Raw genomic sequence first — 12404 nt, 5'->3', positions numbered from 1 at the left:
TTTGGTGTCAGACCGGGTGCCCGTAGATTCGATGAACTTCCACCCAGAGTAGCCGTCAACGACGACGAGGTACTTGCCTCCTACGTGGTCTGCGAAGTCCATGTCCAGGACCTGGAACGGCCTGGCGGCAGGCTCATGATGCAGCATGGTCTCCCTCGGCTGGGATGGCAGCTCTTGCTGACACCTACTGCATCCTCTGGTGACGTCGTCGATGGCGGCGTCCATTCCCGGCCAGTAGACCACCCGCCGAGCTCGCTCCTTGGTCTTCTCCTTCCCGAGGTGACTCGCATGGAGAGACGCTAAGGTGGATCTACGGAGGGATAGCGGCACCAGGATGCGCATGCCGCATAAGATGATGCCGCCCTCCACCGACAGTCGGTCGTGCACCGGCCAGTACTTCCGGAGGGGTTCCGCAAGCTCCGCTCTGGATGCCGGAAAGCCGGTGGAGATGATGTCTCTGAGCATCTGGAGCTCGGGGTCCTCTGACGTCGCACGCTCCACCCGGTCCAGCATGATGTCGGTGTCGCACGCTCGAAGCTCAGCTACCAAGACGCTCTGGAGGGCAGGTGCGTCGTCGTCTTCCCCACATTCGTCATCAGCAGCTGCTGGTTGGGTGGGGCTCCTGGAGAGAGCGTCTGCCGCCTTGTGCTGGGATCCTGGCACCCAGCTGGCTACGAATGGTCCGTAGTATGCCATCTTCAACTTCAGTCTCTGTAGTCTCGGGTTCTCGATCTCGTCGAGAGTCTTGCCGTTGATGATGGGGACGAGCGGCTTGTGGTCGACGAATATCGTGAAGCTCGTCAGTCCGGAGAGAAAGATGTGACATTTCTTCATGGCCCATACCACGGCAGTGGCTTCCAACTCGATGGTGGCGTATCGGGACTCCGCTGAAGACAGGAATCGCGATCCCGCCTGGATAACCCGCCAGCTGCCGTCCTCCTGCTGCTGCCGTAGGAGGAAGCCGAATCCCTTGAGGCGGCTGGCGTCGGACGAGAGCGAGGTTGGTCGTCTGGGGTCGAAGTAGGCCAGGTTCGGAACTGATGTCAGCGCTTTCTTGGCTGATATGAACGCCTGTTCTTGCTGCTCGTCCCAGACGAACTCGTTTCGGGTGCTGAGCAGCGGCCTGAGAGGCAGGAGGAGCTCCGAGAGCTCGTCGACGAATGGGGCGACCTGGTTGGCGAGGCCGAAGAAACTTCGGAGCTCAGAGATGTTCTTCGGTGTCGGGAACGACGAGATGGCCGACGTCAGCTGAGGGTCGGGCTCGTAGCCGTCCGCCGATATGATGAAGCCGGCGAATTTCACCTTCTGTTGGGCCAGCTGCAGCTTCCGCCGGTTCAGGGAGATACCCCTCTCCTCGCAGCGCTCCATGAAGCGACGGACGTCACGGATGTGGTCCTCCCTGGTCCGACTGTAGACCACGACGTCATCCACGATCTTCTTGTAGCCGGTGAGGCCGGAGAACGCCTCGTCCATGCGCCTGTTGTAGTGGTCAGCTATCGAGCTGACCCCGTACGGCGCGCGTAAAAACGCGTACCGGCCGAACGGCGTGATGAACGTCGTCTTCAGCACGCTGTCCTGATGAAGAGGGCACTGGTGGTAGCCCTTTGCCGCGTCGAAGACGGTGAACCACTTCGCCTCCGAGCTCGCTATAGAGGCAACTTCCTCCAGCGGGGTGGGTGCCTGGTACTGCTCGGTGCGGACGAACTTGTTCAGGCGAGACAGGTCCACGCACAGCCTGATTCCTCCCTCCTTCTTCGGTTCAACGACGATCGGTGCACACCACTCAGTCGGCTCCGTGACGGGCACGATGATGCCCTCGGACACCAGCTTTTGCAACTCGTCCTTCAGCGGCGTGCGGAGTGAGAGGGGCACTCGTCGTGGGCTCGACACGCGGAACGGCACGGCTTCCTCCCTGAGGTGAATCTTGAACTGCTCCCCCGGCATGACTCTGATGTGGCCGTCGAACACGGTGGGGAACTCGGACGTGATGTCCGGGAAGGAGCCTCCCTGGTCCACAGGCGGCTCTGCTGACCCGTCTTCAGATGCAGGTGCACCGGTCGGAAGGCTGCTGCCATGCCGCTCGACAGGTGTCGCCGCGGTCGCCTCTCCGGCAGCGCCGTCGCGCGACACCGCCGCCACGCAGTCCGATGACGTGCCACCGTCGGGCAGCGCGGCGCGAGACCGGTGCCGATGCCGCGCTGGCCCCGGCCGAGGGCGGTCTGGTGCGTCCCTGGTGCGAGAGCCAGAGGCGGGTTCCGGTAGATCGGCGGTTATCTGCTGCGGATAACCGGCTGGAATGATGTCAAGTCCCTTCACGGCCTTCCAGGAGAGCAGCAGGCCGCTGACGCCCTCCAGGATGTGCACCGACTCCTGCACCGAGACGCGGCCGAGATTCAGCGAGACCGGCAGGACTCCCAGCGACTTGACCGTCTCGCCGTTGGCTGTCCGAGGATGCTGCTCCGGGGGGAGCAGGTTCTCCGGGTACTCGTCCATCTCCTTCAAGAAGTCGAGTCCTCCGACGCAGATGTCAGCCCCGGTGTCAGGCAGCGCGAGTACCGAGGCGCGGCGCTGCGCCGTGACATCCAGGCGCACGCGGGGGGCGCTCTGCACCGAAGCGACCGCGATGATGGCCGACGCGGCCGGTCGCCGCGCCGCACCGTCCGGGCTCCGGTCACTGCTGCCCTCCGACGACTGGAAGCGGACCCGGGTGCCGCGCCACGGCTGGCGCCGTTGCGATCGCCGCGTGTCCAGCGACGGGGACGGCGATCTCGACGACGAGCGGTACGGGTCGGGCCTGTAGCTCCGCCCAGGTGGCGAGCTCCGCGGCCGAGACGGGGCCAGCCGGCGGCGCTCGTACGACGTGGTCGGTCGGCGGTCATCGTAGTCGCCGGATGCGTCGGGGCAAACTGCCGCGAAGTGGTCCAGCTGACGGCAGCTGCGACAGCGCTGACCCCGGGCCGGACACGCGTCTCCCATCCGGTGACGTCGCCGGCCGCACGCAGCGCACCAGCCGCCGTCGCGCCGCCTCGGTCCAGCGCTCGGCGGCGCTCGGTGGCGCTCGGCGGCGTCCACTCGGTGGGCGGCGGCCCGGGCGAGTCCGCCTGCCCGCAGCTCCACGGCGTCTCTGGCGGCCGCCTCGTCAGCCCTGCAAACAGCGATGGCATGCGACAGCGAGAGGTTTTGGACGGCGCAGAGACGTTTGACGGTCTCCGCTGATCTCAGACCCATCACAATCCTATCCCTGATTAGCGAATCATTACACGCGTCACAAAATTTGCAAGCACGAGACAATTCACGCAGGGAGGTTAGAAAATCATCAAAGACCTCCCCTTCAGCCTGAAACCTTTCGTTAAACCTCTTCCTTTCGATAACCTCGTTTACTTGGCCCACTGCGAAACGCTCCAGCGCGTCCAGTACAACCTCGGGATCGGCACGCTGGACCTCGGTCAGCTCCAGGTTCCTCAGGACGCGGCGACTCTCCGGGGTCATGACATTTTTCAGGGCAGCCAGCTGAATGTCAGGTTCAGCGTCTATCAAGCCGGTCAGGAGCACGTAGTCCTCCCAGCTTTCTCTCCAAACCAGGAAAGACTCACCCCGGTCCGTGGAGAGGTCCAGGCTGTCCGGTGCTCGTACTCGGCCCGCCCACGGGGCCGGCGCGCTGCGGGACGCACGACCGCGGCCGGCCCGCTGCCGCGGCGCGGCAGCCCGAACCGCGACGGAAGCGGCCGGCTCCCGAGACGCATCCGGCTCCCGAGACGCATCCGCTACGCTGTCGGCGTCAGAGTCCCCCATTGCTGGGTCGAAAATGCACAATAATTATGCACGTCGCCCTGTCACACTTGCACTGGTAATCGCACGTTCACGACCCTGCCGGCTGCGCCATGTGATGACGCCTCTGAACCGGTGCAGGTGTATTGTTCACAGCGAGCGAGCGTGGCGCGGACCCAGTAGAGACTGACGCGGCCCCGCACGGTCCGGCCGGGAGCCGCCGCCGGACCGTGCCCCGAGGGCACACACGGTCGTAGAGATGCAAACCCCAGGTACAGACTGGGGATGCACACCACCACAACTACTTTCACAGAAATTTGCGCACAGTTATTTCGTGGGATATTTTGGACACGTATGGTACTGGCTCGATTCAGTTCATAAGAAACATGGTACCGGCTCATCTACAAGATCACATTTGTTCAATCAGTTTATGGTGTTTGGACAGCATGGAACTCGTTTGGGATGCTTGCCAGCTTAAGCAGACATTTGATCACAGATCAAATCAGAAGAACATGTTACCTCCAAATAAAACCATTGCATTTTGAGACGAAATTGTATGGAAGCATATATCGCAGCCCTCTTCTCACGACCAACAAATCAGTGCTGTTATCTAACACCGACATCGCTCTCAAGAGCCTGAACTGACGTGCCCTTTCAGTGCCGTAAAGCCGGGGATAGCCCCGCTCCAGGGAGCATGCGGGCAACTATCAACGGAAACGACCTATGTAGACCGGAAAACCCGGTGGCGGGATTCGGTGGCGTGCGGGCGACCATCGGCAAAGTCCCATGTTGGGAGATAGCCAGTTTTCCCTTGAATAGAGACAACGCAACACTGTGGGTCAGCCCGCACCACAATGTCGCACGAGGAAGCCTGGTATTAACTTGAATTGACTGGCAGTTAACTGGAGAGGACTGACATTGGGATATTTTTCGCAGATGCTGACATATGATGGCGACTACATATGATACGAACATCGAAAAACCTATTTGCTGGAAATGTTGCACTTCTTTACACGATTTAGCAACTAGAAATTCTTATGTAAGAGTAAGTATGAACAAACCACATGCCTTTCCACATTCTTATACAGTAGGAGCCAACATGTAAAACACTTATGTGTACCTACGCTTGCTGTCCATCCAAATCACGGGACATATAAATAAACGTTTATTTATACGTCCGTGATCCAAATACGGAATATTATGGGTATGCTGATTCCTGTCGCACACCACTACAGGTCGCTCAAATATATCGCGACAGAAATTCTGAACAAACCACTCAACACGGATCCTTCCATAGTGACAGATATGAACATTAATTGGTGACAATGCTGTCATTTACAACTCGTAAATTCAGTGTCAGACCTATCTAAAAAGGAAAATTCAGCACTGTAAGGTAAGCTTCATGCAATTCCACGCTTAAGCACGCCATCAACAATGTCAAACTGTTCCTAATAAAGGATGTTTGATGACTATCCCATATTAATATTCATATACAAAAAATAGTTTGCAGGCCACACCTTGATCCCACGAAACACGCAATAGTTTTGACTCGAAACCAATACTCCATCATTCCAGCGAGGACCAGTATTTGCAAAAGCCTGATTTTATCCACAAACTCTCACAGTGACACCCTCAACCCACGCTGACCCCGTGTGACCCACCGATGACCTTTGACTGACCTTGAGATCACGATGCACGACGCCCTGCTCGTGCATAAAGTCCACGGCGGCCAGCACCTGCCGGATCAGGTTGGAGGCGTCCTTCTCCGTGTAGGAGCCCTTCTCCACGATCCGGTCAAACAGCTCGCCGCCGGTCACGCTGTGAAGGTCACAGAGGTCAGGTCAGGTCACGGCAGGTCAGAGGTCAAATTTAGATCACCGGGAGGGCAATGAGGTGGAATGACGGCGAATGATTGATGCCGAGGTGGAACACGCTTGAAACTGATCGGATTGTATGGGTTCTGTGTAAATTTAGTTAGGTTTATTGAGGCAATATGCGACATTAGCATGTCCCCCGGACATACACTTCCCCCCATGCCCGGGTCGGCCATCGGCAGTTTTGTTTGCTGACATCACTAATGAAAGCGGCGGTCACACCGGGTATGTCTGGCAATGTCTGTGGCGATTTATGATCACTGGCTGCGGCACCAGTGATCGGCTGCGATAGCCGGTCCCTGACAAATGGCTGCCGCGGCCGGGGGGAGGAGCGTTCACTGTCGGCGCCTGGCCGCGTGACCGGCCCTAATGATCCGTTCAGAGGCACACTAATCGCTCCGTTTTGCATGTTGGTCCCGGCTGTCCGGGCGCGTGTGAATACGCCGTCAGTTCGTCCGGTGAGTGCTTATCATTGACTTGTCGAGGTGACCGAGGCGCAGTTGTGCAAAATAATGCTTGGTGTGGTGTGTTCTTTACAGGTTACATGCTGACCACAGTGTAATTGAGATTGCGGGGCATCAGTCATTATTTGCATTTCGTAAGATAGCATCAGTAAAGGAAACTAGAGCACATAATTCTTCAGCGTCGTAATTTATTAGGGCAGTTATAAAACAAGTCTTGAGATCATATTGGGTTATTAGCAGATATGTCATGCTGTATCGTCTGTGAGAGCCCATAATCAAGACATATCCGTGCCAGCAGTCTCCCATTGGCGCCGTTATCGTCTATCTACGTTCAGACATCTGCTCCCTTCAAATCCACGCCAGAGGAAACAGCACAATGCGGGCCCATAAAGCCTGCCTCAGGCCTGCAACGACCCGCCCGATGGTCGTCCCATCATTTTTGACATTTCACCTCGGTCGATCGACGCCAAGTCATGTTCCACATGTCCATCCAGGAGACTCCTTTTGGTCGCTTAGGAAAGAGACGAGCACACATAACTTAGTCGCCGGAGCAAGCTTAATAGTACGGGGTCGCATCGAAGAGCGGCAATCCACCCTCGTCACTCGTCGGGGCACAAGCCCAGAGCAAGACTTACTCAACTCATGGACAAGTTTGAGAAGAAATGCTGACCACACCGCCTCACATCTCGACAAATAGAGCAATACCCCGATTCTAGACTTTAAAGTTCAAGCTCTATCATTCATTTCGGAGAGAAGTAACGTCACCATTTCCTCCCAAGCCCGCTCAGCTCGGCTAGTATGACATTTTGCGCCGCGGGGCAGCACACTCAGCGACTCGGGAAGGATGGCCTCAGATACATCATCGTCTGCGACTGAGTCGGCTCAGGCGGCCGTCACAGCATCCGCAGCTCGTGTGGGAGGAACCTTCGCTCGAAGGACGTCACGAACGGTGATCGATTCGGGGATGTGCTCCGGGTCAGAGGCGACTGATGAGGTCTGTGACCCGGCTCAAGGTATAATTTTTTGACAGCGAAGTAATGTGATACGAGCCAGCCCGGAGTTAATTTACTTTGCTTTGGAGAGCTGAGTAGATGGTATTAAGAAAATGAATGACTCAAAAGATGTGAAGAGATGTCGGCTTGTCCCCTGAAGCTTAACTCGGTCCATTCAATGGCATGTGATTCATTTATAACTATACGATTTCATGTAATCTAATTGCTTTGTAATAGAAAATTAAGCGATTTTCATAAATTGAAAGCGGTTTGCCAACCATTTATAAGAAGTTCCGCCAGTTTTGCCACGACTCTTGGTGACCATAAGGTGACTTAGCACACCTATTCCCTCCCAAAATACCTATCCTAGATATCAAGACATCCAGAATCCAGTCCACCAAAAAAGTGATCTGAGGCCAGCTCCGCTCTAAAGCATGTGAAATGAAGCCATTAGGAGACCACTGGTCTTCTGGGGAAGCGTCTCAGCGGCATTAATCATCACATACATTATGTCATGGTGGGGAGGATTTCAGAGCTAAAAAAAGAAACAGACGGAGATGTTGAATTGCTTCAACGTCACCAGGGGATCTTGGTTTAATCCAAGACATAATTTGTACGAGTGAAGTTGCAATGTTGTTTCATAGCAGGATATTTGCTTTCTTTGTTACCTGCCTGAGCATGAAATCACTGTTTGAGGGGGCAAAAGGTGTAAAGCTTTCAGTGAATCACAAAAACACAACGCAGTACATTTAAGCAAACATCTGAACACCACTTCAGTCGTCATTCGCACCGTGGCTGTAACTACACATACATCCTCCTGCCCGCCTTTGTTTTGCGAAGCTGACCCTTTGTCCCAGCAAGTCACACCATGAATGGCTCCCCTAGAGCACAGTCCACATCAGCGACTTGCATATGCATGATCGCGCCGGGACAAAAGCCCACGAAGCAGCCATGATTGGCGTCTAACTTCGCTCGGTATCATGACGATGACTAGTACATGGCTTCTGAGTCGGCAAACGGTGGGCGGTCTGTTTCGGAGCCTCTGGCGCATTGGTCGCGCCGGGTATCTCCTCAGCGATCAGGGTGCGAAGAGCGTTCGCTTTGTTGAGCACAGCAGGACAAAGACGAGAGACTGCTGCTGGAAGTAGCGATAGCCTCGTGCGCCGCGAGATCATCAGCGATGGGCCTGGGATTCAAGATGCAGTAGCAGAACGTGTTACATAAGACCTTACCGAGGAGCAGCATGGCTTCAGGATATCAGAAAACGAGTTACAAACTGATGCACATAGAAATGTCGTCAGTGCGTGAGCCATCAAGAATATCGCAGAAAATGTGCTGGTGACGGATGTAGAGCTGTGCTCGAATTGACGCTGCTGCTATACCTACCATTGGCTCAACATTTCATCAGTCATGACAAGTCCTTTGATGAACGTTCAGCAAACATTCAGTTACCAGTGATGATCGTCGCTGTCTAAAATTATGCACTTTACGAGCCTCCGGGGCACGCGAGCGACCACCGCAGTGTCGCACTGCACCAGCGGTTGCATCACTCAGTATTCAGTGAATTTCTCATCAGCAAACGGGCAGAAAGTCCGTCGCGTCTCAATTCCAGGGATAGCCTTCCTGCCGCAACCGGCACAGAAATCGATGTTCTTCCCTACTGACATCAATTGGAAGTTCCAGATGACTTTCCGAGTCTCAGACATCAAAAGGGCCGGGGTGGTGATTTAATTCAGCTGCCAGGGCTAGTCGGTTCGATTGTACAAAGTCGTCAACTGGTGGGTCTCGCACATCCAACGGCGCTGACCTCTCAATGGGTCACGGTCGGAAGCGATTCACGATGGATGGGTCAACGTGGACGGTAGATGGTGGAGGGTGAAGGGTGGTAGGTGGAAGGTGGACAGTGGACAGTGGACAGTGGACAGTGGACGGTGGACGGTAGGCGGTGGATGGTGGATGGTGGACGGAAAGTTAACAAGATAGGCGGTGGACGGAGGGCCGTGGATTCGCTATCCTTCTTACCGGATGAGACGGCATAACCTTTCATTTCCGATAACTGAGTGGAGCGTTAAATTCTACTCAATACTTATTGCCATCAGCCGGATCTTCAATGAGAAAGTATTCATAGTTACCATGATCTGTGACCCGAGTCAAACAGACCATCAAAATAGGTCGGGGTCGGCCGCGCCGGCTGAATATTCGCTGTGTCATTCGCAGTCATGTTCGGTTTGCCATCAGCTCATGACAGGCAAATGCAATAAATGCAAGAATGGCGTGATTGACGGGGCGTGCGACACCGTTGTGATAAACCAACCGCGCTTTGACGGAGCGTGCTACTGTTGTGCATGCACTCACAAAGGGTCATCGGGTGTGCCGTGGAACTGTTCACCGTTCCAATCACAGACCCTATGACCTCGATGGCAACTGAGCCGTGTTTGAGGCCCACAAGGTCAGTCCGATGTAGCCACACACCACTCGGAGCTATCACTCGTCCAACTATGGCTGACCCATACAGCACAGACAATCGATGGTCGATGGATACGACCCCATTCCATACCCGCTGACCGGCGGCGGCGGTTGCCGCTACTGTTGTCCGCCTGATTGAAAGGAACGTCCGGGCGGTATTTCGTGGGCGGATTGCCTGCCACCGTTCCGGCGGACGGCTGCATTGCGTCCGAACTGATTGGTGTCTGCCGTCGTGCCTGCTGTCTGTGGCACAGCGCGGCGGCGCTACATTACCAAATGGGTCGGGCGGCGGCACTGGTATTCTCCTCCCGATTTTTTGCTCCTCCGCTGGGCACACATGCAGGAAAAGACGCTCCATCCGATGAGATGGTCCATGGCGGGAGCGTCCGGAAGAACTAGCTGGTGCCTCTTGACGAAGAAAGGGCACCGCGTCGGTAGCAGTCGGTACACAAGCGGCTTGTCAGGGGTGTCCATTAGCCAAGGGCGTGGCGCATCCGGGACGGGCAGAGAGTCAGAGACCGATCAGCCAGATATATATAGAGGAAGCGAATCAGGAGAGGGAACGAAACAAAAAGTTAATATACGTGATGGTGTATAATGGTATAGGGAAGGAAGGACAGCAAAAGCAGCAAAAACGCAAGACGCCGAAAAAAGAGCATTTATTCAAAGCAACATAGAAACATCTTCGGTGGTTAAAAAGTGGACAAGTGGTGGATAACCTCGTACAGCAGAAGAAAATAGCTATGAACAATAACAATATCAGATTTGGGGATTATAACGCATTGCATATCCGCAAAAAAGATATTACCTACGTCATACCTACGTGGCACAATTCATATTTGTTTTATACCGTCAAAGTTAGCCTGATATTGCTATTCATATCTCAGACAATAAATATCAACGACAGTTTATTGCACCATCTTCAAACAGCTACAGCATGGAGACAAGTTATCGGACAGACAACTTCAACCACTTGGCTGTACCGCGCTGTGCCGCCACAGGTGTTCTGCAGACGGACCCCGCGGGGACGGGCTGGCGCGATGACTCGTCACAGTAGCTGGCTGCGGGGCCGGAGTCGTCGGCACTGACACCGATACCACCACCGCGGGGTGGAGCCGATCTACCGCAGACGGATCGACGGCAGCCCACCGAGACCGACAGCCTGATATGCAGCCCACGGGAGTCTCGACTGCAGGTAACTAGACACAGATGGCTGCTGTGGAGGGCGTGACCACCGAGCGTCTCCATTCCTTCGGTAATGGTAGAGCGAAGGGAAGGCAGCGGCAAAAACGGATACAAAACAGCATCCCCTCTGTGATCTGTCTTCTGTGCGTCAGAGAAAAACGGTCTCTACTCGGACTCGTGTCTCAGGCGACGAGACATCGGTAGTCGTACGCTTACCTAACAACTGCGCAAAACACACAGACGAGGCGCCAGTCGCGCCGTAAGCGCCACAAAAGACGCCGAAGGATGCGACCACCCGTGAACACTTTAACCCGCGCCCCGCTGGGGGGGGGGGGGCAGATTCTGCCCCCCTCCCGTTTTTCGCCAATAACTTCTAAACGCGTTACGCCAGCGACGCCAAACTTTCAGTACCTTATCATACATCAATTTGACACGTTCCCTGAAAGTTGGAGCGAAATCCGTCGGAAACTTTTTGAGAAATTGACGTTTTAGTGACGTCATGTTCGCCATTTTCGCCTAAAAAACGGCAAAATTTCAAACGCCGCTAACATCTTCATTTTTAAAGGAATCAAGACGTAACAAAAAAGATTATACGTGATTCTACTTTGTCTATCAAATGGCTATCTCGGTTTTTTGAAAATTTTGGATTTTGGCCCAAATTTTTTCAAAAAACTGACTTTTTGGAAAAATAATTATAAAATCCAAAATTTTGAGTGTATCGAAAAAACCGGAATATATGTCAGAGAAGTGGTCCATGTGCACCTACATACCAATTTTTAGAAGAATCAGTTCAAAAATGTGGGAGTTATTCAAAATTTTATGACGTCATGACACACAAAAATTTTGAAAAATGATTTTTTTGGAAGTTCTAGACCTCGTACGGAAACAAAAATAGCACCATTCGATTCGCCGTGAAAAATTGTATCAGATAGACACCTTTTTAGGCCTTAACAACCAACTTCAAAATTTGACCTCACTTGACCTGACCTTGACCTGACCTCGACCTCAAATTCATCCAGAGGTGGTCTATATCACTTATTGAGTGTGCCTATTGAATTCTATGCGTAAAATGACCCATAAAACATGTGTCGCACATGCCCTTTTCCATATTTTGTTTTTGGTGACCTGACCTGACCTGACCTGACCTTGACCTTGAACTTTGAATGACATTGTATGCAACGAATATTGTCTTGGTAGTCTAAGAACACGTTTTGGGCAATCAGTCTCAGTCCCTTCTTCGGCAACTACGGTGCAAGGCCGATACTGTAGAAACTTGCATGTTGTACCCTTGACCTGACCTTGACCTGACCTCTGACCTAGTTAAGCAAAAAAATTTGGGCTCTAAAGATCCGCCTTGTTGAGAGCTTTCGATTGCCGTTTTCCCCGTCTTTCTACGACCATCGGTTTGGAAGTTAGACAGGGGGGGGCAGAATCTGCCCCCCCCCCCCCAGCAGGGCGCGTATGGCTGAATAGCCCAGCGGGGCGCGGGTTAAGAGAAGGGACTACTGAAAAATCAGAACGCAAATGCGACTGAGAATGCTGCAGCGTGGCAAAACTCTTTCTTTATTTTGCAAAGAGCAAACACGTCTGCGCCGACAAGGACATTATTTTCCTAAGAACACTCTCATGGGAGGCCGGGCCAACCAACATCCGAA

At 54.0% G+C, this 12404-nt stretch overlaps 1 protein-coding gene across 2 annotated transcripts in view; it reads right to left on the bottom strand.

The window, feature by feature from the left end:
- Window positions 1-12404, bottom strand: part of LOC122368736 (calcium/calmodulin-dependent protein kinase type 1-like) — a 68884-nt gene that overhangs the window by 32151 nt on the left and 24329 nt on the right. For both annotated transcript variants that reach the window (XM_043342951.1, XM_043342950.1), the window contains exon 4: window positions 5448-5586. In XM_043342951.1, the coding sequence (XP_043198886.1) occupies window positions 5448-5586 (139 nt within the window). The remainder of the gene's footprint in view (window positions 1-5447; window positions 5587-12404) is intronic.

The sequence above is a fragment of the Amphibalanus amphitrite genome, unplaced genomic scaffold (assembly GCF_019059575.1).
Source record: "Amphibalanus amphitrite isolate SeventyFive unplaced genomic scaffold, NRLGWU_Aamphi_draft 000972F_arrow, whole genome shotgun sequence".
Taxonomy (NCBI): Eukaryota; Metazoa; Arthropoda; class Thecostraca; order Balanomorpha; family Balanidae; genus Amphibalanus; species Amphibalanus amphitrite.
The sequence above is the reverse complement of the archived record's forward strand: the minus strand, read 5'-3'. Positions and strand labels throughout refer to the sequence as shown.